The following is a 24357-nucleotide window of genomic DNA, read 5'->3' on the forward strand; positions in this document are numbered from 1 at the left end:
CCCGGTGGAAAATCTGGCTGATGGGGGATGGAAGGTGAGAGGTCGAGGTTGTGAGCCCTGCTTCCTCTCTGCTGGTGAAGACAAATCTGAGAGAGCTCTGGACTACATGACAAAGTCCAGTTGAACATTTATTCTCAGAACATAATCATAGTTGCTGGTTGTGTGGGATGCTGTATGGAAGGGAAGGGGGCCCATATGTGTAGGGGGACCCTTGAGAGAGACGAGATGAGGCTATAATCAGCATCACATCTTGCCCCTATGCTTATAGCAACAAGATGTCCATGAGAGAAGAAAGGATTGCACGGATTCCCCACTCTGTCTGCTCCTTTCTATTTTGAGTCAATGTGTTCCATGTGGTTTTATTAATGCTGTTTGCTGGTTATTGAATCCAGGACACAGAGTTGTTTCTGGAGGGGCTTTTCTTGTCTAAAAAACAGCAGAATCACACCAGCCCACAAGTCCCTTAACCCTTTGACTCAAAGCACAAACTGTATCTGCAATGCCACAGGAAGCCTGGTTCCCATGTTCTTTTCTCCCATGTATACCAGGAACAATGATGAGATAGTATTGACGTGTCATTGATCGGACATCTCCCGCTCTTTTTTCCTCTTATTCACATATGTGAGCATGCACACTCACCCACACACACACACACAACGAGTCCCCAGGGTCATGACTCTGGTCAACCTCATGCAGAGTTTATGAGCTCCAGTTCCTCCGAGGAGCAGTAAAGAAGCTGTAAAGATGTTAACAGATAGCACGGTCCAGTGCTACAAACTGTGTGAGCGCACAAATAAGCAAAAACATGTGGAACCAAAAATACTTTGAAGTATTGTGTGACATTCGCAGGTTTTAATACACACTTTTGTTGCTAAACTTTGTCCATTTGTACTGAACGGATGTTAACTGCACTTTTAGTGTGTAATGTCCTAGGTTTTGTTTTGGGAAACAATGACTGTATCACTTGGCATCAGATTGACTAAAAGTTTCTCAATTTGTACTTCACCGACCAAGGAGCCAGTTCTCATGAGTCAATTTCTGATTTACCTACAACTTGCTTCAAGAACAGGACAAAATGATAGAATACATGATGCAACAGCACTGAGAGGCTGCACATCGGCACAGTGGTGCTTTGAGCTTAATGCTAACATAAGCTAACATGCTGTTGTTCAGCATGTATGGTGTTAGCATGCTAAAATTAGCTAATTAGCTCTTAACACAAACTCGCTTACAGCTAAGGCTGATGGGAAGTCCATTAGTTTTGTATGTATTTGGCTACAAACTATATTTTTGAACATGCAATACAATTTAAATACATATATATGAAATATATTACAGTAAAAAGTCAAATATCCCTGTGTGTTTACTTCTTGTTACTATTAGTTACAGAAACAAGTGAACAAATGATTTAAGAGATACACTTTAAGTAAAATGTCTTATTATCTTATGTCTCTTATTTGCAGAGCTTTGGGACATAAGACACAAGTCAATGTTAGATATTAGTTATATATGTCAACATGTCAGAAGTTATGTGCTTATCTGACAAATGTTTCACAGCTGAATCTGAATGTTTGGTATCTTGTAAGTCTGTTTGTGTTGAGCACTTATTGTGCATGACAATAAATAACACAACTAATACTGACATGTATTTAGTAGTAAATAAGGCACAACATGAAATCATGAAAAATATATTTATTTTTGCTTAACAACTGAAGATATTCTTTGATGTAAGAAAATGAACAGCACTAGTCCCTCCTGTAACCATTACCAGCACATGTGAAGTGTTTTCAGCAAACTAACGCAGTGGGCTAAATTACAATAAATAAAACACCATGCACTCATGATTGTGAAAGCTGTTGCACAAAAGCTAATAATTGTTAAATGACACAAAACAAATCACAATCTGCCATCTGTGGATAACAAGACCTGTTGTGGGTGTTTTTTTTCTGTGTTTCTTTCTATGCAAACCGACTGTGTACGGGAACTGCTGCTTTGCTGCAATAAAGCATATGTACTTGGATCTTTTCTGTGGAAATATGAATGATGTGGGCCAGAGAAATGAGAGTGGAAATGATGATGCAAGACTTTCTAACTCTTGCTTGCTTGCAAAATGACCTATTTACATAATGCATAATTATACAGAGATCAGTGGATCTGAATGAGATGGCAGTGTGGGATCGAGGTTTCTCCTGCTGTGCTCTCTCAGCTGCGTGTGCTGTACAGGTCTTCATCCTCGGGGCTGGACTGACCGAAGTCCATCAGAGCAGGGTCTGGCTGGAAGCTGGAGCCCCCTGGAGGGCAGCAAGAGAAATTAAACAAAATCTCAGTCACAAGCACAGAAATATTACATGATAAACTTTAAGGGATTAAGCTGCTCCAGACTGACAATAAAATGCATCAGTAGAAATAACTAAAATGACTAAATAACCCAAATTAAAAGCAACAAAAGATAATGAGTAAGCCACTGAGTCATCCAGTCAGTCTTTCTGTGTTTTTGTACAATGGGCATCGATTCTTACAAGCACAAAGACGCACCTCATCCCTTCGTCTCTACAATCATAAGATTCAGGAATTAGGAGAGATTCTGGATGTGCTGGATCTTGTGCATGTGTTTTCCTAGTAAACAGACGCTTCGAATGTCCGTCATCACATTTTATAAAAAGTTCATTACCCTAAAAAAAGGTAAACAATAGATTATTGTGGTTCTGTAACTGTAATTTATGGTGTTGTTCGATTGCTGCTAGTCCGCCCCGTTAACACAGGCGCCTCCCTTTGAGTGAAAACGTTGTTTTTTAAAGGCTTAACGACAACAGATATGGATTGAAGAAGACGAGTTTGTTAGAGAAAAACATGTTGTGAATTTTGGAAATAATTATATCTATTTCTTTTCAATAAATTTGGACTTTTAAACCTTAAAAACACTCTGGAGTTATAGGAAATGTTTAGATCACACAATTCAGAAACAATCCTATACAGCAATCTAATTCTACAAATAGTATAACACTAATAATATTAGTGTAGTCTAGTCTTTATTTACAACTGGGTAAAAATACAGGCTTTAAACAGAATGAAGAGACATGCAATAAAAAGAAAAGAAAAGCTGAGCAGCGTTTGAATGTTGATTTTGAATTTGAATGTCAACGTTATGAATGAAGCTCTGAAGTTTCACAGTTTGGTGCAGCCCTCTAGAATACAGTGTTTGGCAATATGGGATCACTGCATGGTAACATTGTCAGATTAAAGCCAGGCTGGCTAGACGGGTCCAGAGCATGACTCAAGTTTTCAAACTGCATAAGCCCAAATGTTGACTCGGCTGGTAGCATTACATCACATCCCTCCTAGGGTTTATTTGGTGTATATTGTTCTCCTCCTCCTCAATCTGTCAAACTTGAATGTTTTTTTTCAAGCATTTCAGAGCTGGCTTGTGACGGAAGACACATTTTAGTGAGAATAGAATCATCAAATGTAAAGACATTTAGATGCCTTAGAGTTCAGGTTATTCTCAGAAGAGAAGCAGTGTGTGTACGTGTGTGTGTGTACGTGTGTGTGTGTACTTGTGTGTGTATGTGTGTGTGTGTACGTGTGTACGTGTGTGTGTGTGTGTACGTGTGAGTCTGTGTGCTCGGGTAAAGTCGATGCCCAACTCTCGAACCGGAGCAGTGGTGCAGCCGGGTTCAAAGTACCTTTGCTGTTTTCAGCTGCAGGCTGTTGAGAAGGTGGTACGAGTGTCTCCTCCACAGCAGCAACTTGTGGCGGGTCAGCCAGCTCAGGTTGAGCAGCAAGTTCTGGCTCAGCCGATTCGACAACTGGCTCTGCGAATAAGTCAAAATACAGCAGGAACATGAACTGATGTGTTTACACCTTTATGAAAGCTACTGTGACTTCATACTATTATACTATACTATACTATATATATACACTACATATTATTAATAGTAAACACATTTATAAGGTTCTCAGCAAACTCTTGGTAGTTTACCACAAATTGGTGTAATGTTCTGGTGGGTCCTTTTAAGAAGTAGGGGTGTTCCTGATACGATAGTATATCGATCCTTTGGACAATGATACGATATATGTTGAAAAGGTCTGCCACGATACGATTTGGATTTGATTGATTAAAAAACAGTTGCATTTTCAACTCACAATAAACAACTAAAATATTATTGTATTGTTATTATATGACTCCTAATAAGAAGTAACACTTGTACAAATAGTTTTCAGGCTTTTTCCCCAAACAATTAATAGATCAATTCTAGTTTTAGGAGCTTCGATGGGACTGAATTACATTTTTCCTTCATTTCCAATGAATGACTTCTGTACCAACAGTGGGTTTCCATGGAAACATATGGCTCTACATAGAGCATCATTTTAATCTTGCATTACTCGTGCACCTCCTGCTTTTTGACACCAGAATATTTCTTGTACCTGTTGGGTCATCTAAGGCCGTAAGAGCAGGTGGTTCTTCAGAGGAAGGGATGGACTCGACTGGGGCAGCCTCGACTGGGGCAGCCTCGACTGGGGCAGCCTCGACTGGGGCAGCCTCGACTGGGGCAGCCTCCACAGGGGCAGCCTCCACAGGGCAGCAGCTTCGACTGGGGCAGCTTCGACTGGGGCAGCCTCGACTGGGGCAGCCTCGACTGGGGCAGCCTCGACTGGGGCAGCCTCCACAGGGGCAGCCTCGACTGGGGCAGCCTCGACTGTGTCAGACTCGATTGGGGCCACATCCACAGGGGCCACATCCACAGGGGCCACATCCACAGGGGCCACATCCACAGGGGCAGACTCTGCAGGGACAGACTCGGCTGGGGCAGACTCGGCTGGGGCAGCCTCCACAGGGGCAGACTCGGCAGGGGCAGCCTCCACAGGGGCAGACTCGGCTGAGGCAGACTTGGCCAGGGTAGCCTCCACAGGGGCAGACTCGGCCAGGGTAGCCTCCACAGGAGCGGCCTCTATTAGAGCAGCCTCGGCTGGATTGGCCTCCATTGGGGCAGACTCTACCGTCTCCGCTTCTTCGCTTGCAGTGGGCTCGGCTGGGCTGGCGACGTCAGTGGACACATCCTCTGCTGCTTGTTTTGTGTCTGAAGGCTCCTCACTTGCAACAGGTGCAGGTATTTCCTCAGAGGTTGTGGTGGCCTCCGTCTCTGCTGGCACTGAATGTGCCACAGGATCTGGACAAGAGAGGAAATACAGCAAACCATCAGTAGACGCCTTCATGTGATTGTGTGTCAAGCAAAAGAGATGTCGACAGAGAAACAAGCAGACAGAGATCAATATCTGTGACACCTGCGTTGGTCTCTGTGGAGGTCTGGTCGAGTGAAATCTCTGTGAGTGTTACTGATGACACCTCTTCTCTTATGACAGCGGGCTCATCAGAGACAGGAACAGACTCAGCTGATTCCACCTCTGCCTCTGTGATTGTGGAGCTCCGGGCTGCTGACTCTGGATTTGGCACTGTAGTTGTCTAACATGTGGATAAAGAATAAAGATTTTAATCTGTTTAACCAAGACTTGCATACATTAATGTATATAAAATGATTAATGTCATCATTTGATTAATCGCACTTAAACTGTACTCGTCAGTGACAGAAGTAACACATTTAATCTATAAACAGAATAAAGCCATAGTTTACAGTTTTCTTAAACATTTCAGTTCTAATAGCTTAGATTTATTACACTGACTGAAGAGGAAGAAAAAAATAAACCTAATCGCTTACATTAGCATTTTACATTTCAGGTATTTAGCTGACACTACGGGTTGACTTACAGTAAGTTTAACAGCAGCATAAGTTTAATTTCTAGATCACAAAAACAGTAGAACCATCATTAAAAGGCAAAGTCCTGAGAAAGGAAATAACATTTCTAGAGGCATGAGGGACTTTTTGAGAAAGTAAAAAAATCAAGAGCGGAAATCATTGAGTGGAAAGGGAGTTACCATCATATGGGTTTCACACACTGTAATCACAGCTTTACAGTTCTTTCCATTTAAAACTCGCTGGTTACATCTATATATAATATTCAGAATAAATCTGTTCAGTGACTCGATATGACTGCTAACCTGCGGTTGTGAAGCAGCAATCTCTTTGGCGAGCGGCTCCTGGGGCTTTGAGGCGAACAGTGAAGACACTGTGGCGCTGCTCCAATGACCTACAGCATACACCTTCTTACCCGTCACCTTGGGAGCACAAAAGACAGTAATAATGGTGTTAAACGCTGAAAATTATGACGTTTCTTAATTCGCATTTGAAAAAAGTAATGTTACCTTTAGCACAGCCACTGTTTGAGCCGGGTAGCACACTGACGCTCCGGCACTCATCAGGCCCAGTGGAACGGCCGTCTTCTTGAAATGAGAGCCTGAAATACAGTTGAAACATGACAATCAATGTAGCTTGGCACTTGGAGAGGACATTCAACTGACTCCCCACTGTGAGACAAAAGCAGTTGTGAGAAAATGGAAACAGAAAATGAACTTTCTATTTCTAAGGTGTCGTACATCTCTGTACCTCTGTGGTCTAGCAGTGAGGCTATTGGGACTAAAGTGGCAAACTGTGGTGGATGAAGGCTGATAATCTGTGACAGCTGCCGAGTCAAACTCAGGTTAATGTAAAAACTGTATAATGCATACACCTGCTGTCTGTAATGAGTGTTGTGTTTTACAAAGTGATTGAGTTTAAGTCAGACTAGTATGCCAAATAAACAAGGTTTGAATTATGTTCACATGTCCACACTCAGGGGGGCACTGTGGATGATTTATTATGTACGCCTGTTACATTACCACACAGCCGCATGGTAAACGTCATTCTAAGCTATGGAGGCACTGAGCTTGCTTGCATGCTACTATGATTATGCAAGGGTAGATCATTTTTCTATTAATGGGAAATACCCTGTTTCAAATACAACACTGATTCATATACTACATATTAACAGTCTAGATTTCCTGTGGAAAAATTCTTACAGAACCAAGTACTGTTTTCCAGTGGAAATATTACATGAAATGCAATCATATGCAATTAAAAGAATTATGATTATATGATGATTGTATGCTTAAATATTGTGATATTCATACATATCATATTCATGATATATGGCCATTTATATTGATACACTTCAACATATTTAACTGTGGTTTGTTTATTATGCTGTAATATTGTTGTATGGACTAATACGCAGACAGATTATAAGATGACATAACATTTGTTCCCAGCAGTCCTAAAGTATTTGTGATATAGTCACTGGGGATTAAGTTACCTTTCCGTGCCAAGAACATGCCAAGCAGGCCGGCCATGGTGATGGTGCCAAATCTCGGTAGAAACCCCGGGGGAGGGTCTTTCAAGTAATAGTACACATCTGGGGAAGACAGTAAACATTCCTTCAATTTCTCAATTCTGAACTCAAGTCTGACCCTCTGCTCACAATACACTAAACAAGCAGCACAGTACAGAACAGTGAGCGTGGCAATATAAATAATAATATGAATATGAATAGTAATATTTATGCATAGTATATTTTCTGAGGTCGGGGACATAACAGTACAAATGCCACACACAGCACAGTGAGCTGTGTGTGATTTTATAATGTAACCTTACATACATGCAGCATTAACTAGAGAATATATTTAATGAGAACATAAATAGATGTCTTAGTTACACTATGTGGGATTTGTTTTTTAGGGTGTCAGTACAAAAACATGAGTTTAGGCACCAAGAGTTTCATGGAGGGAGAATATTATTTCATATATCCTATATATGACACCTCCTACTGTTCACTCACCCTCTCCTGCATGGTATAGATTTACACTTCTTGTTTTCACAGAAACACAGGCACCCTGCAGGGAACAAGGGAAAAAGCTGAAATGAACCGCTACAACAAGCCATCAAGAACACAACTACATCTGAGTCAGAGTGAAGGGTTTTTTTCCCCCATCTTCCACAGTATCAAACTGCCAAATTTCCTCGCAGCAAACCTTGCAGCTGCTGAGTTAACTACATGAACACTATTTCCTGTCTGACTCCTGAACTTTGCTGCTTGCAAAGTCGTACCTGCACAGAGCACTCGCAGCATGTGGGATTGTGCTACGTAACCGCTAACAGTATGAGTAAAAATCAGGGTTGGAAAATTGACGCTGCAGGTGCAAGATAAAACCTCTCAGATGTGTTGCAACTGTTGTTGCATTTATACAACACTTATTTACATCCATCTAAGAGTTGTTCTTTCTGGGGTGTAAGTGTTGGACAGGATGTGAAAGTAGGAGTCTGTGAACTATAATATCTTCTCATGCACAGCTGTTGATGTACACAGGAAGATGTAAATACCTTAACAGCCAGGACGATTGGTAGTATGCCCTCTCTCGCTGTGGTTAACCCTTTCTGAATAACACCAGGCCTCTCTGGAACAAACTGGGCCTGAGCCGAAGGTGGCAGCGGGGTGTAGATGTTCAGCTGGGGACAGAGGCAGTGTCAGCATGTGGTTGTGATGTTCAACAGTATCAGACCTGCTGACGTTCTGGGACAACCATACCTTTTCTCGAGTTAACAGTCCATCAGTGTGCACTTCGCTCAAAGTATACACACGGATGGAGGCTATGCCCATCACCGCCGGGACGGCCAGAATCACCACCTAGGACACAATTATTCACCGCTGACTTTAGCATGTGTGAGCTCATGGCAACAACACAGACACTAATCACTGATAGACAGATGATGGATGATGTGGACCAGTGGTAGAAACAGAAGATCATTTAAATGTGTAAACATAGCAAAACCACCATGTGAAAATACTCCATTAAAAGTCATTTCACTTCAGTAAAAGTGAACAAGTATGACAACAATAGATTATTAAAGCATTATTAAAGTACTCCTTATGCAGAATTACTGCTTTCCCAGTGTTGATTATATATATATAATACATATTTAAGGACCATTATTGATGAAGCATTGACACGTAAGCTGCACTTTAATGTTGCAGCAGGTTCAGTTGAAGCTCATTTTAATTACTTTGTATACAGTTGGGTACTTTAAACTATAACATGCGTCAAATTTAGAAATTGTACTTAAATACAGCGACTAAGTTAATTTATTTAGCTACTTTTCACGACTGATAGACATATTTTACATAAGTTGTCAGCGTATATAACAGCCACGTCATGCCTACTAATGGTAGCGTTAAGTTATAAGTAACTTTAACCTTACTGTAGATAACCATAGACTGCATATATTTAGATGGATAACTTGCAATTGCCTCCAACAAAGCTAGCTGGGGTTAACTGTAATGTTTCCTTTAATTGTATTAAAACAGTCTACATTATCAAACGAAGACAGGCTGACAAATACGAGCTGTTACACATGCATGTGATAAATAATAGTGAGTCCTGCACAAGCTGCTGCCAGCTAACGCAGTTAAACACGGTCTAGTTAGCATTGACTCATTCAGCGAGGCTAATACAGTTAGCAAGAATGTTTTCATGCAGCGTTGCGTTAAATGTCTGGAAAGTGACAGTCGGTTCATTGTTGCATTAACAACTCCGGTACAGTTGACGTTAACTATACACCCACTCATTCTTTAAAATATGTATACTTTGACGAAGAGAAAAATTGTCTAGCATTCACCTTGGCCGCCATGACAGCGCTCCTCCTTCTTCTGTAGGCTCTGCGGCGCAGCTCCAAACCACGGTCAGCTACCGCCACCTGCTGGACCGCAGAGGGAGCTCCAACAGCTTGGGGATCTCACTCAGCAGGTACGGATGATCACACTATTGGTAATGACTGTTGTATTGTAAATGTTCGTGCATGTAATTAAAATGCAACATAACACATTTCTTTTTTTTATTAACATTTAAAAAGACATTTTTAAAGGATTAAACTGTCACTGCAGTTCCACATGTAAAGCAATTGTACATGATATGCAGTGGTTTATTAGGGGCAAGGCAAAACAGGTAACTTCCCAGGGCGTCCAGACCCCAAGGGGCTCCAAAAGCCCCTGGTTCACAGCAAGTCTGACGGTTTTGGTAAATAAATGGACTGCAAATGTGTTAGGGAATTGGCACGACTTAAGTATGTTTTATGTTATATTTGCACAATTTTTAAATAGGACAGGCAGAGAAAAAGTAAATAGAAATAAAATACATGTGCAGGTGAGGTAGAAATGGGCTTATCTAAAAATAAAAATCTCACCTAAAAGAGAGGAAAATATATATATATATTAATGAAAAATAACAATGCAAAATAAAATAGCAATTAACATGCATATAGTTTACATGCTTAATCACATTGATTAACTGCTCATGGAATAAAACAGCACGGTGTTGAAAACAAAACAAAAGAAAATTATTCACTGGATTGTGGATATAGATATGGACATATATCATCACATGTACTTATCATTTTAAGTACAATATTAACCAAAGTGAATCTGGTATTATTACCTAATTTTGTGGCCATGTCTTGTAGAAGGACTCTATCAAAATCTAGTTTCATGAGCTTTAGTATTTTAGTTTATGTTGTTCTCACATGTTGCATGTTCCTAAATGAAGTTTATTCAAATTACCACAAACTAACACACAAAAAGTATTGTTTCAGCAGAGTGGAGTGCACTGGTTGCGATGGGAACTTGAAGGCGAGAGGGTACACACACATTGCACAGAGGCAGTAGGTGGAGGGTCAGAAAGGAAGTGCCCAACAGCCAAGTGTTACCCTAACAGGCTATTCTCGAATAAAATGGATGCAAATGCATGCTCCCTCTTAATAGTTATTTTTAAGTGGATGCTTATGAAGAGGGAGCTGTAAGGCTTCAGTTTGCAGAAAGACATTTTAGATACATATATTAGCTGTTGCAGGAATAGAACACATTATATGGCCTCCTGGTTTGCAGGATGGCCCCTGCCTTTAATTTGAAAACTGCTCATCGTTTTTTCTTGGTAGCATTAGCACATAACACACTGTAAAGCTGTTTCAATAAATCCAAGAAAAGGTACACATAAACAGATCATATCTCATAGTGCAGAGGATTCAGTTTATTGAAGTCAAAGTTTAACAACTTAAGTTTACAATCTGTATTTTTTGTAATATATATTCATATATATGAAACCAAAAAAGGCTACTTTAGGAAGAATAAATGTCATTTTCTTTCTTTTTTAATATCATCTTTAGTCAGTTTAATGTACAGAATAACAGTAAGCTAATATTATCCTTGAAAAAGAGCAATATGTTCCTTTTTTAATGTCGCAGTGCAACTTACATCTTACACACCTGTGCAATGTACCATGAGGTGTACACCCCTGAAAGAACACACAGTGGAATCTCCCTTTTCGTCCTGTTTCTGCAGGTCTACACACACACAGATCTGGGCCGGGATTATAACACAGTCTGTGCCTACAAATCACAACTCGCACTTCTTAATCTACAGTATGTCGCCTGCTCAGCGGAGCAGCCGTTGGAAAAAGAAGACCACTGCAGATGAGACGGAGAGAGATCTGCAGACTAAAACTGTATTGTAACTCTTCTACAGCTGTGTGTGTGTAGGATCGCCAGTATAGTCAGTCCATCGTTGCCAAAGAGAGGGTTGGGAGGCACAGGGAAAGTGCTTGCATCATTTAGTTTTCTTTGTGGTACTGTCAAATTAACCATTCAAAAAACATGAGCTATATCTCTGGGGTGTGTTTGATATTTCACGACAGTGTGACATGATGAAAAACCTGAACCTACAACTACAGTAAAGTATGAAGAATAAGTACAGATAGTGCTGGATGCAGCAGGTACTACGCATGTCTCTCAGAGTCTTCGACACTGGGGGCACCGTTGAGTCCTTGGCCTGATATTGCAGATGAAATGATTCATCTGGGTTTCGCAGACAGTACAGACCATTAGTGTAGAGGTCTTAGACCGCTCAGTATCGACCATATGCTTGGAGGGAATGTCAAAATAGCTTTTGTTTTATCTCAGGTAAGATTCCTGAAGCCTTTTGGACGCGTGTCAGTCTTTCTATGTAAACCAAAACATCAAATTAAGAACCTCCTGGTTAGGATGCTAAAGGAGGATCTGCATTAGATCAAGTAACTTGAGGAGCAAAAAATGCCTGCCTCAGTTATTGTACAGTGTGTGTCTTCAAACACTATCTAATGAAAAAGAAGAAGAATACATACAAATAAAAGGTCATTCTTCAACAGTACTTTTGCATGTATCATGCGCTACAAGTCTAATTATCTTGCAATCATGAGAGGAAGATAAAAAGGGGAAGAAAAGAAAAGAACACAAATGATCCACAATATTTTACCCTGTCCAATCAAATCAGTCCCGGGACTTTTCCTCATGCAACACATCACCAGGAGAAGGGTCAGCCGTGATGTAAAAACTGTCAATGATGGTGGTTGTTGTTGTCTGCCTCCTAGTTGTTCAACTGCTAAACACCCTGCGTCTACAGAGTGAAGAGGGGGACACTGCAAAACCTTGGCATAGAATACATCATACTTTACATTATATCTATGACACAAAACGTAAATAGATTTATATATTCTTCTATGTTTAAATATATTTGTAGACTGTACACAAATCTTTAGAAAATGAGACGGCAAATGCTTTTACCTGATATTTTGAACAGCAATGGTAAAGAGGCCGATGAGACATAGACCCTGTGATGCAGCCAATGAGATATAGAGATATAGAAAGTGCATTCTTTGTAGTGAGTGACTCCTTTGAAAAGAACTCTCTAGCTCTTGCATTCGCTGTTTAAGAAAAACAAAAAAAAAATCGAGAACAAAAAATTGTTTTGCACCCACGCAAATACATACTCTCTGTCTTCCCTCCGCTACCTCTAGAAGCATATCACAGTGGTAGTGGAACGCAAACATTTACATCAGTATACACAGCAGTATACACATATACACAAGTCTTTGACGACTAGAGAGAAAGAGGAAACTAAGAACAAAATTAAGAGAAGGAGGAGATGGACAGAAACACAGAGAGAGAGGAAACAAGGATGAGTGGGAGAAAGAACGCAAACTGAATCGTAGAATTGCACTCAATCAGAGGAGCCTCCTTCTGCAGATAAAAGTGTGTTTTTTTTTTAACAGTTCACAGTTTGAAATAGTGTTCAACTAGCCAGCACAACGGTTCCTCAACGCTTGTTTTCATCGGTTCCCAGAGGGAGCCAGATGAACAGATAAACCAGCATTGATGGCTACCTTTCACAGTCTTATACGAAAAGTCACTGCTCTTACTTCCCCCACACTGTCCCGTAAGATCAGCCTGGAATAACAAGTGAGATCCCTGTAAATCAGCGAGCTATGCAGTGAGAAAAAGAAAGATTGAGAGAGAAAGGGGGAGAACTGGTGGCTCTGGGTGCAAAGTTCATCAGTACAAAAGTACAGTGCTGTGGTGAAAAGGATTCTCCTCTGTATTGCTGCTACATAGCTCCCCCTGCCCCCTAAAATCAACAGGGGAAAAAAAGCAAAACCAAGAGAATACAAAGTAACAAACGTGTTAAAAAGTCTCCTTTTTTCCCATTTTGCTCGACAAGCGTGTGGAGTTTATGCTGAGTTCCATAGACAAAGGAAGATTAATGCTTTCTGTTCAGGCATGCAATAGGCACCCTGTGGGGTCCTCAGGATTATCAAAAGTTCATACACGCAGGTCTCAGACTGTTCCCTCTATGATATTTACACATCTTACAATGTGTGTTCCTGTGGGTGTGTGTTTGTGTGAGTGCGTGCTCAGAGTCGTGATCAGGAGAGAGGACTCAGCTAATGTAAAACTCAGAGTGTGTGTGTGTGTGTGTGTGTGTGTGTGTGTGTGTGTGTGTGTGTGTGTGTGTGTGTCAGTTCAGTCTTTGCTCCCCTTTCCTCCCTCACACATGTGTCTCAATGAAAGAGTGTGTGTGGGTCATGAGAGGTGCGGCCAGCGGGGAGAGGTCGTCCTGGCCATTGGTGCCGCCGGGGCTGAGCTGGCAGATGTCTGAGTAGAGCTCGCTGTGCCACTGCTTCCACTCTCTGAAGGTCTGGGAGCACAGGCCAGGGTCCTCCAGGAGGGCACAGATTACTGCCAGCTCCGACTCTTTGGCCTGGGGGGAGCAAAGAGACACCGGGGAGTTACCACATTGAATCCTCACGCATCTTATTATTCTAATAACCAAATCATCCAGAAGGGTTTAGCTGCAGAGCTCCAGGCTTGGGCCCACCTCCTTCGTCGGACCAAGCCCCCATGAAGAGTGCCGGGCTTTGAAGCCAATTTTCGTAGTGGCCAAACTGTGGAATTACAACTTGTGTGTCAGTCGCGTGAGGCCATGGAGCCTAAAAATACCACTTTTTGAGGGTAAATCAACAGTAGTTTCCAGTACGAACACTTAAACAGCCCTTATTTAAATAATTCAGGGCCTAAAAGTTGTAAAATGTGCTTTTTTGAGTTATTTTCCCTCCGTTCATGTGAATAAGCCAAGATCGGCCGAGATGGAGCGGCTAGGAGGCAGGGCTTAGGGAAAGCTCTATCACGCTTGCTCCATGGGCCCATAGATGTGGAAGATCACTGGATGCTCCGAATAGTTGAAACACTCAGTAGTCGAGCCGTTTTGGCTTCATGCGTTTTGGGTCCCGAGCTTGAAGAAGGAAGTGACGTCTGAAATTGTGTAGGCCAGACACGATCATCAGGATACAATAGCTTGTGTTAAGTAGTTAGAATAAGCCACACAACCTCAACCAATAACACCAAGGTAAACAATACAACCTTATTGTTTCAATATAACTGTAACTTATGAAGCAGCAACTAATTAGTACTAATCTTAGAGTTATCTAACGTTAGCTAGCTATGCTAATGCCGTTAGCAAACCAACGTTAACTTTTTCTGAAATTATTACATTAAGCAGTGTGCATTTTGTTTCTGTAGTTGTTGAGCTAATGTTAACCTTAGTTTGCTAATGACATTAGCATAGCAAGGTGACATTAGCAAACTAGTCAAAATGATTTGCTGCTTAACGTTACGTAACGTTACCTAACTTTAGTGACAGTTCTATATAAAAGGTTGTATTGTTTACCTTGGTGTTAGTGCTGGAGGTTGTGTGGCATGGACCTTATAACATTCCTGGCGATGGAGATGGACTATTGAAATAATTTGTTTTGTGCTACCTTCAAAGTGCTGCGGAGGGCTCGGACCCGGTGCAGCCTGTCGTTGAGCAGAGGGTCCCTGGCTCTCTGTGTGAAACACCGTCGAAACTCCTGCCTGCTACAGGGTCTTGAGTCTCCTAGGGCCGTCACGTTGGCTTGCTCTAGGGCCCGGTACAGCTGCTCTAGCCCGTCCAACGGCTCTGGCTCGCGGCTCTCTGACACCCGCCGCTCCCTTCCCTCCGACACCCTCCTCTCTCTGCTCTCAACTCTCAACTCTCGCAGGTCTGAGACCCCCAGTAGAGGAGTCAGATTCACTGCTAGAATGACACAATGAGCTTCAGTTAGATATACAGTGTGGGGTGTTTAATATAGAGCTACAACAGTTAGTCAATTAATCAATTAGTTGATTGACAGAAAATCTATCTGCAACAATCTTGATCATTGCTTTTTTGTTTTCTCAGCAATAAGGACAAACATTCACATTCTACAGCCACTAAAACATCAACATGTGCTTAATCTCAGCCTTCATTCATGGTAAACTGACTATTTTGGTATTTTGGACAGTTGGAAGAACAAAATGAGCACTACCAAGATGTCAAATTGGGCTTAGGCTGCACGAGTTGTGTGAGTGTTTGCAAACAGATGTCTTGAAATAGTTTTGCTGTTGTTAAATCTGGCACGGCCCACATTTACTTTGATTAATCAAGACTTTTCTCCGTTTTCGGATTCTTTGTTCACCGTGGAGGCAATGTGAGAAAAATGTATTTATTTTATTTTACTTTTATTTCAAGGTAACACAGGCTGAGTAATGGATATACAAGTGGTCATTTTGGGGGTGAAGTATTTCTTTAGAAGCTAGTTTTAGTAGTAGAAGCAAAGATGGTGGAATGTAACTAAGTACATTTACTCAAGTAATGTACTTAAGTACAACTTGAGGTACTTATTTCCATTTTATACCACTTTATGATTGTAAATCATGGTGGTTCAGATATTGTACTTAATACTTACTTAATTATATATAATAAATGCTCAATTAAGGGGAGACCCTAAAGGTGAATAGAGTAAACATCAGAGTTCTTATAAAGATACTTCAATAACAGTGATCCTAATATTATATATATATATATATATATATATATATATATATAGACTTATTTAGTCTTATTTAAACAATAACATATATAAAGCTTATGAACATCCATTGTATTTAACCCTGAGACCCAAAACATCAAAATCATGTTTTTAAGTAATTTTCATTAAATTAGGAAAAGTCATGAAGTACTAAGGTTTAAAAAGCTCAGTATGTTTAATGAGCTGTTATTGCAGTTGCATTTCACTACAACAGTAAAATGCAACTTACACATATAGGCAATCAGTTGTAACATTTTTCAATGCAGGACTTTTACTTAGCTACTTAAAAGCCTATTCCTCTGAGGCCCAGAGAGACTTTTTCATGTGTTTCCAAGTGTTTTCTCTCCTCGTATGTATTGGATTGTGTGGAATGTCCTTACCGTCCTCAACCTCAAGCATATCTGCAGCCTGCCCCTCTGCCTCCTCGTCCTCGCTCCTCTCCTCCATATGAGCTGGGGTGTGCAACAACTTTCCTGGCATTGGGTCCCTGTTCCTGGGCAGACTCTGGCTGCGCTGCTTGTGAGAGCGTCGGTGTGTGTGGCTGTGTGTGTGTGGCCCTCGCTCCAGAGGGAAGGGCCCGTCCCGCTCCCTGTCCCTCTCTGCGGCGTGGTGTCTCCGTACGGGCAGCGTGGCCTGTCTGCGTCTCTCAGGAGACATGCCGTGTCTGCCCAGCCCTCCGTACAGTCCCATATCTCCTGCCATGCTCCCCATTAGGCCCCCGTAATCACTCTCCCCCGGTGCTGTCTGGAGGAAGTGCAGCCCTGCGCTGGTCAGAGGGGTCTCGATGAGGTCCTGCCAGGAGCGCCGCTCACGATGGGTGGAGCGGCAGCCCGATGAGTGGGTGCTAGTGCTGCCTGTGCCCGTGCCCATGCCCATGCCGTCTCCACGCTGGTCCTCGGCCGAGGAGTGGGAGTGCGTTGACTCGCTGGAGAAGTGTCGGCCGTGCTTGGGCTCCGGGAAGGGACTTGAGGAATTGACCTGGAGAGGGAGAGGGGAGGTGGAAGAGACCATCTGTGGAGGGATGGGGGAGGTGGAGGCACTCATTGATGGAGGGAGAGGGGACGGAGTAGAGCGCATAAGGCTCAAGGAGCTCACTGAGCGAGGCAACTGGTCGTAACTGTGAAGGAAGTTCGTCTGAAGGCCCAAGGGTTTGTGAGGTTGATGGGGTTGGTCAGTATGGAGAGGAGTGAGGATAGCAGTTGACATAAAGGTGAAACGTGAGCACAGATAGAAGGAAAATGTGACCCTCAAAACAAGGAGAGGGAGGAGGTGTGTGAGGAAAGAGAGCAGAAGGAAAATATAAAGGGCAGAAAGAGCAAAAAAGCAATGAGATGGCAGAATGACTGACATGACTGTTGTATGGCTCAGCTGTGAAAACATGGTGCCACTGGACCTTCTTTAGGTACAAGTCAATTCCAGGATTACATTATCTTTCAGAGAAGTGATGAGCGATGGCAATTGTCGCCACCTAGAGGTCAGATTGTGAAGAAGTTCTGGCAGCAGAACACAGACAATCTTGGCTGCTTACTCTCACCAGATACTCTCACACTCTGATGTTTTATTAATGCTGAGAGCTCTGGTCTATGTAGCTCAGAGAACTGTGGGGCTTTTAGGAATAAAATATTCCATCAGAATGAAACACTGCAAAGAAAATGTTGAGTGTGTGTGTGTGTGCGTGGACTTACTGATGGCGTGCGGTGATAAGTATCACAGAGGGATGAGGGTCCCTCCTGTTTGAGCGTCATCGAGCCATCGACCTCGTCTTGATCGCTCTCACTCCAGTAGTCTGACATTGAGATAAAAACACACATGTACATGTTAGCAATTCATGGACGAAAGTCGTAAATATCTAACAAAGTGAATCCATCTCACCTTCATCGGGGCGTGGCACCTTGTCATCTGGTGTGTAGCCAATAGCAGCTAGCCCCAGCCGGTTCATCCACCTATAGAAAAACAAGGAGAGGAAAAATAAGTGAAGGTGAGGGATGTAAAGTAAGGAGAAGGAAGGCAACAGAGGATGAGAGAAAAAGATGGGTTATACTGGGTAAACGTTAGGTGATGAATAAAAAAACTTTCTCTTTAAATAATTGAAGTGGTGTCTCTGAACAGTTTATAACTGTCTCACTGACTCCATCCCCCTGATGAGGAGAGAAAAGCATTGATATAATTAGAGAGATGGATGCAGAAAAGGAGAAGTGACAATCCTCTGTCCCATTCTCTCTCAGCAGTGAGTCTCAGATGGCGTTCCCTTTCTACATCCATCGTCTCCCCACCCCTCTGTCAGATCCCGGCTTGTCCCGTGACTCTCTGCAGACGCCCAATAATAAGGTCGCTGCTAAGAATAGAGCCCCAGTCTGTGCACGAGGAACAGGAAACTTCTCATACTGGGAAGTGCATAAAGTTTGCTAAAAGCTACAGTACCCAGCTGTAGTGGGAAATTAAAAGTCTTTAAAAAATATATTTGTGAGACTTTTTAAAATAGATTTACATCTTCATTAGGAACACATATGCTAGGGGAGAGACAGACAGGGAAGTCAGAAAGTAATGAGAGATGATGTAACACAATGCATATTTTAGTCTTTTCATAGAATCTGCTGTGAATAAGGAAACATTTAGAAAATCTTTGAGCATCACTTTTGTCTTTTCCTTGAATTCAACCTTTAGTATGGCTCCTGATTATCTGTCTGCCTACAGGCTGTTTTGTGCTCTTAGTTACAGCTCATTTTCACTGAAAGAACTTTCCCAGGAACCTTTTTAGGAACTCAGTAACTTTACCTGCGCTTTGACCGGAGGAGCCAGCGTCTAAATTTAGTTCTTAGGCTATTATTAGTATTTTCCAATGTTTCAGGAGCTTTCAAGGAGGGGCCTGCAGCACTGAACATCGCTGACTGGTCAAGTATGCTTGCATTTTCCGTAGCATTTTCCAACCACAACTGCAAACACCGTATTAGTCTAATACTCCTATGTGTTTGACTCCAGGGACTAGAAAATCCAGAAGGTGGCAAAGCCAGTTTTCTGATGCATACACCAACACCCACTCACACATACATACAAACGCACATGAACATGTTTTCACACGTCAACATGGAAGTCAAATATAGCTAGTTAATTACTCTCCCTCAATTATCTCCCCATGTCATTGAGGAGAGGTGTGGATAATTAGAGCTCATCATACTGCAAACATCACTACGATGTCACACGAACACACACGTGACACACACACACACACATTTACACACACACTTCTACATTTAACAACAGAGGGCCGGGTTCATGCCTTATTCATGCGCAGTGTTGTGTGGGCTGTTGCCTTGTGTAAACTTGGTTTACTCAGCTAAAATATTCATGAAAGGACATGTGACGTCCCCAGCTTCTGACTGTTGTCCACATTAAGACACAAACACACACTCTGAGACTCACAGAGACACTCACCTGTTCATTTCCTCGAGACAATCCGTGGCGAAGAAGAAGCTCTTGATTTTGGGATGACAGGCTTTGAAGGCACTGCAGTCAGTCGGGGGGAGAAGAAGACTGATTAGTGTTTTTTGCATAAACACGGTAGGTGTCCGTGCGTACATGTTGTGTGGGTGAGTGCAAATGTGCTTGATTAGTAATTTCGGCGACACGTGAGGGACACTCACAATTTCCGTCTGCACTCTATGGCTCGGTCTATTCTGAACTCAGGGAGGCTGATGAAGCCCTCAGCCTTCTCATCCTGCAGGCAGAGACAGATGGAGAGTGGTGGTACATCATCAACACAGAGAACAAAATGTCATACATACCAATTTTATTTTGGATAGTAGTACTCTAGTCAAGCATATGAAAACAGCATATGCTGTTTATATTGGCTCCGTTCCCCACTTGACATAAAAAACATAGATGAGATATGATTATCGTAGCTTCAAAACTGGGCCATAGAAACAAACTATCATATTTACACTTCATTTTTAGTTAGTTTTACAGTGAGTTTTGGGTTTGAGGTTAAAATAATCTCAATAGTCGATTAATAAGTTGATTGCCATATGTCATTTGCAACTATTTTGGTAGTTAATTCAGGGTTTTAAGGAAAAATGTCAACATGTGATGGTTCCTTATCAAATATGAGAATGAGCTGATTTCCTTGTCTTCCATGAAAAGTAAATGGGATGTCTTTAGACTTTGGATTGTGGGTCAGAACGATTAATCAATTTATTAAGAAAATAACAAAAAAATAAACAAGGATGAAAATAATCGTTACTTGCTGCCCAAGTAAGAAAGCTGAAAGCACAAAGGCAGGTATGGCGATAATAAAAAAAAAAAGTGATGAAAGGCAACACTGAATGGATTCCACAAAAGTTCTTAAATCTTCCTGCAGCCTTCACAACATTTCCATACAAATGATCTCATTATAAGATTCCAACAACATTAACCAGAGAAAAAGTTTCTGAACAACATGGAAAATGAACTGCTAATATTACATTATGTGGAATATAACCGGTTGACATTGAAATTACATGGTTATATTTACGTTATAATGTTTAGATACAAGATTTTAATATTAAAATAGTCTGCATCTAAAAGGATTCACTATTTAGTTTTACACAAAAACTGGGGGAGGAAAAAGTCCCAAATTTAAGCAGCAGTGGCTAATATATTCAGATTTTTATTCCCTAGTATGTGTCAAGCTCCAAAAACAGTGGATCCTAAAATTCCCATAAAGCAACTCAATTACATATTTTATTATAGATGTTGAATACAGTGCCCAGTTCATAATTCCGACATTATAAACTACATTATACAGCTGTTTTTACACACTGAGTAATACTCTCCTTGATGAGTGGACTTACTATTATGTGTAAAACTGGTGGAGTATCCCTTTAATTCCCTGTGAGGCTGTAATATCTGACAGTTGTACATTACTTTTCTCAATAAAGTTTTTTTTTAAAAAACTGAATAAAGATGCAGTGAGAAAAATAATTTGACTCTGACAATGAGATTCAGGAAACAAGGACAGTTGAATGTGATTCCTCACGTTTTGGTTGGTGTACCAGTAGAGGCAGGACTCTTTGAGGATAAACCAGTACTTCCTCCATTTCTGGGTGAAGTAGCCTTTAGCATCCTTCTTCTTCCACAGCCAACCCTCACAGTCACCGTGGCCCAGGTCCTTACAGGAGATTCTCCTTCGACTGGCACTAGTGAGGGAACCTGCACAGAGAAGACAGAACGATGTTTATACTGAAAGTCATTTTCATTGCATTTGGTATTGAATTAGGAAAAACACTAGTAATAAGAGAAGAAGTGGAGCCGTTTATCTGGTGGTTCAAGTCTGGCACTAACAGGCTGAAGTGTCTGGACTCTCTTAAAGTCTGTAGTATCTTTCAGTAAGACTTTCTTTACGTAAAATCAGAAAGCAATGTGAACTTTTGAATCCCTCCAAACTTAAGAATGTCTTACACATCTGCACAGCTAAAACGAATCAGAGTATTACATCAGTGACAGGGATGAATCCAAAACAGGTAAACAATCAGGTGTGGCAGGTGTTTTCAAGGAAATCTGCAAATGTACATTTCTTTTTAGCAAGTGCAGTGTCATTGCACCTGTGCGTGCATTACTTTTTATCAAGTACTGTACATCTGTAATTATCATGCACATAAGAAATGTGTTATATTGTCAAGCTTCAACTCTCCTTTTGTCACAGCATCTAAAGTCTGCTGGGCTTAGTTTGGGGTTCAGACCTTTAGATTAATCCATATTTTTGGGGGTAAGAGGTTCCCTCTTTCTGGAGCTACCCATACCAACATACGTCAACAGTGGTAGAATTGCAAAGATCATACATAATGAAGAGAAAATGCACCAGCGTGTCTACCTTTACTTCTCTTTTTGGTTTTCGTTCTTAGAGAGGTGTAATGGAAAGACTAGAGGGGAGAGAGAGAAAAAAAGATGTTAGCTCAAAATGAAAAGAAAATCTAAGTTGGTGTTGATGCACATAGAGGGTTGGAGCGAGTTCACTCTCCATGTTTAGCTTTTATTTTTTATTATCCAGCACACAGCAGAGAGGATTACAGGCACAGAGGGATCACAATACTAATACTCCTGCAGCCAGGAAGTGACCTACAACCTGTGATGGAGAACTGAAAGCTGTATGCCACAGAGGTTAAGCCCACAGTGATGTCAGGATGGCATGAACTGCATTACCGACTACTTTTAATCATTTAAACACACTCAAATGCATTAAAAAGGTTCAATATGTTCAGTACTTAGTTTAGAATATTTTCCTCATACTGTATTAAAAGGCATTGGTGATGAAACCAACCAACTGTGCTCTAATTCTATTTTCTCTAATATCTTTTAGCTATGCTAGCAGATGGACTTTTGCTAAACGACAGCTAAGTGACAATTACGAGCTAATGTTTAATACTAAAATGTTGTGTAACAAAACAGTCAGTAACTCAACAATAATGTCTGTTAAACACCTATACCTTTCTAAAGTTAGCTAACATTAGCTAGTGTTAGCCATCAGAAGCTACTGGAGTCTTTTGAATTGAACAAGCACGCCTTTTATAGCTTAAGAATAACACTTTTTATTTGTGAGAGTGCAGTGTGTTACATTTGTTCTTTCTATGTTACACAGTATGATTTTGTGTTCAACAAACACACCTGAACTGCACACTTTCTAATGCCACTCAAAGAAGCTAATGTGAGTGGGCTAAGGGGCTATAGGTATCAACAGTAGCATAGCTCAATACACCTTCTGGCTATTTATCTAGGTAACAAAGCAGAGTAAATATCTGTTGATAGTCGAGCTGACTCATTGTATGCTACAACTACAATAGTGCTTTGGAGGAGGTAAAGGGCTAATGACGAAGACAGCTTCCTGTGTCACAGTAACCTAAATATGGAAACCAATTTACCTCATCCAACTGTTATCTTTTATTTAATTATTACAGTCCCCAATGGATTTCATCTCAGGTATCTCTCCTATTCTTTTCTGGCTGTAGTTTTAGCTATTATTTGGACACACTCCATCTCTATATAGCAGTGGATGAGGTGGTATTTTCATGTATTTTCAAGCATTTATTTCTATGGTAAAATTGTATTTATGCGGTAAAACATGGAATCTAATTCCAATCTCAACCATAAAATAAGCAGTACTATCTTTTATACATAATAAGTTCCACTCTATGCATTAGTTTTTGTTTTGTTTTGCTTATTGATAACGTGACATAGGTCTCCGTTGCTTCATTAAAATGCTGTTTGAGAAAGAATCAAAATGTACTAGAAAGGCAGCATTATTAAAACATCAGGTGAATAAACCATCAGAACTAGAGATTTATAAAACATCTTAGAAATACTCAGTCAGCCCCTTGGCTCTGTCTACTCTCCTACCTTCCTCATGGAGGCGGCTCCTGAGCTTCCTGAGCCGGAGTACCTGCAGGACGACAGACAGGATTGAATGTAACCACAAATGACTCTTACGACTCCTTCCATCAATCACAAGCATGCGGTCAAACCACAAACACAGACCTACCTGTCTATTGTGTCTGCTCGCAGTGTGTCCGCACCCCGCTGAGACAGAAAACAAAAATGACTTAATTAAAGAGCTTCTGAAAGAGCTACTACATGGCAGCACACACATCCACACTTCTTCTTTGCACCTTTGTTGGTAATTATTATCATATACTGTGGTTTATTTGGATTTCTATTCCCCTTATGAATTCAAAACCTAGATAACTGACGTGCACTTCATAAGAGGTAGGCAAAGTTCAAACGACTACATAAACACATTTCACACATATGTAATTGTTGGCCTGGTTACCCACTTTACAGTAACATGCTGTATAAATGAATCCATGTATTGAAGCTGTAACATTCAGAATACTTTTCTTAAATGCACAAAGATTCTTTATGTGACAAAAATTACCTAAAAACCCCAAGAAAATAGCAGTACAGTTAATTAGTATGTTACAGACCACAGACTGTAGACTTTATAACATAACGCTAGCCTATTCAACTGAGGGGCTAGTTAGCTGTGCCGTACAAGTTCGTATTGTATTTAGTGTTCTTGTTAAAAAATATTTTTCTCAAGAAAACATCTATGAATTTCTTTATCCAAGAGAAATATTTGTGAGTGATTAGCTTTGCTAAAAGATGCAACTTATCTGCTT

General features: G+C 41.1%; 2 protein-coding genes across 5 annotated transcripts in view; both read right to left on the reverse strand.

Moving 5' to 3' along the window:
- Positions 1-1676: 1676 nt before the first annotated feature.
- On the reverse strand, positions 1677-9735 carry apool (apolipoprotein O-like). Of its 2 annotated transcripts, none has more exons than XM_029440873.1 (12): positions 9603-9735; positions 8515-8613; positions 8310-8435; positions 7768-7822; positions 7246-7344; positions 6260-6351; positions 6056-6172; positions 5284-5461; positions 4663-5168; positions 4426-4540; positions 3684-3812; positions 1677-2291 (listed from the first exon to the last, which is right to left on the reverse strand). In XM_029440873.1, exons 1-12 carry the CDS (start codon positions 9612-9614, stop codon positions 2203-2205), a joined length of 1617 nt encoding a protein of 538 aa, XP_029296733.1. In that variant the 5' UTR covers positions 9615-9735; the 3' UTR covers positions 1677-2202. The 2 variants fall into 2 exon arrangements, with proteins under 2 accessions (XP_029296733.1, XP_029296734.1); XM_029440874.1 differs by having other exon boundaries at positions 4426-4495; positions 4618-5168.
- A 1249-nt stretch (positions 9736-10984) lies between these two features.
- Positions 10985-24357, reverse strand: part of LOC115014454 (connector enhancer of kinase suppressor of ras 2) — a 69575-nt gene continuing 56202 nt past the window's right edge. For 2 of the 3 annotated variants that reach the window (XM_029441303.1, XM_029441304.1), the window contains 11 exons: positions 23721-23758; positions 23579-23621; positions 22059-22107; positions 21225-21397; positions 19855-19928; positions 19646-19717; positions 18086-18156; positions 17899-17999; positions 16594-17347; positions 15104-15399; positions 10985-14046 (listed from right to left, as the gene is read on the reverse strand). In XM_029441303.1, coding sequence (XP_029297163.1) covers positions 13834-14046; positions 15104-15399; positions 16594-17347; positions 17899-17999; positions 18086-18156; positions 19646-19717; positions 19855-19928; positions 21225-21397; positions 22059-22107; positions 23579-23621; positions 23721-23758 — 1884 coding nt within the window. In that variant the 3' untranslated portion in view covers positions 10985-13833. The remainder of the gene's footprint in view (positions 14047-15103; positions 15400-16593; positions 17348-17898; positions 18000-18085; positions 18157-19645; positions 19718-19854; positions 19929-21224; positions 21398-22058; positions 22108-23578; positions 23622-23720; positions 23759-24357) is intronic. The other variant, XM_029441305.1, reaches the window with a different exon arrangement.

This window comes from Cottoperca gobio, chromosome 10, assembly GCF_900634415.1.
Source record: "Cottoperca gobio chromosome 10, fCotGob3.1, whole genome shotgun sequence".
Classification (NCBI taxonomy): Eukaryota; Metazoa; Chordata; class Actinopteri; order Perciformes; family Bovichtidae; genus Cottoperca; species Cottoperca gobio.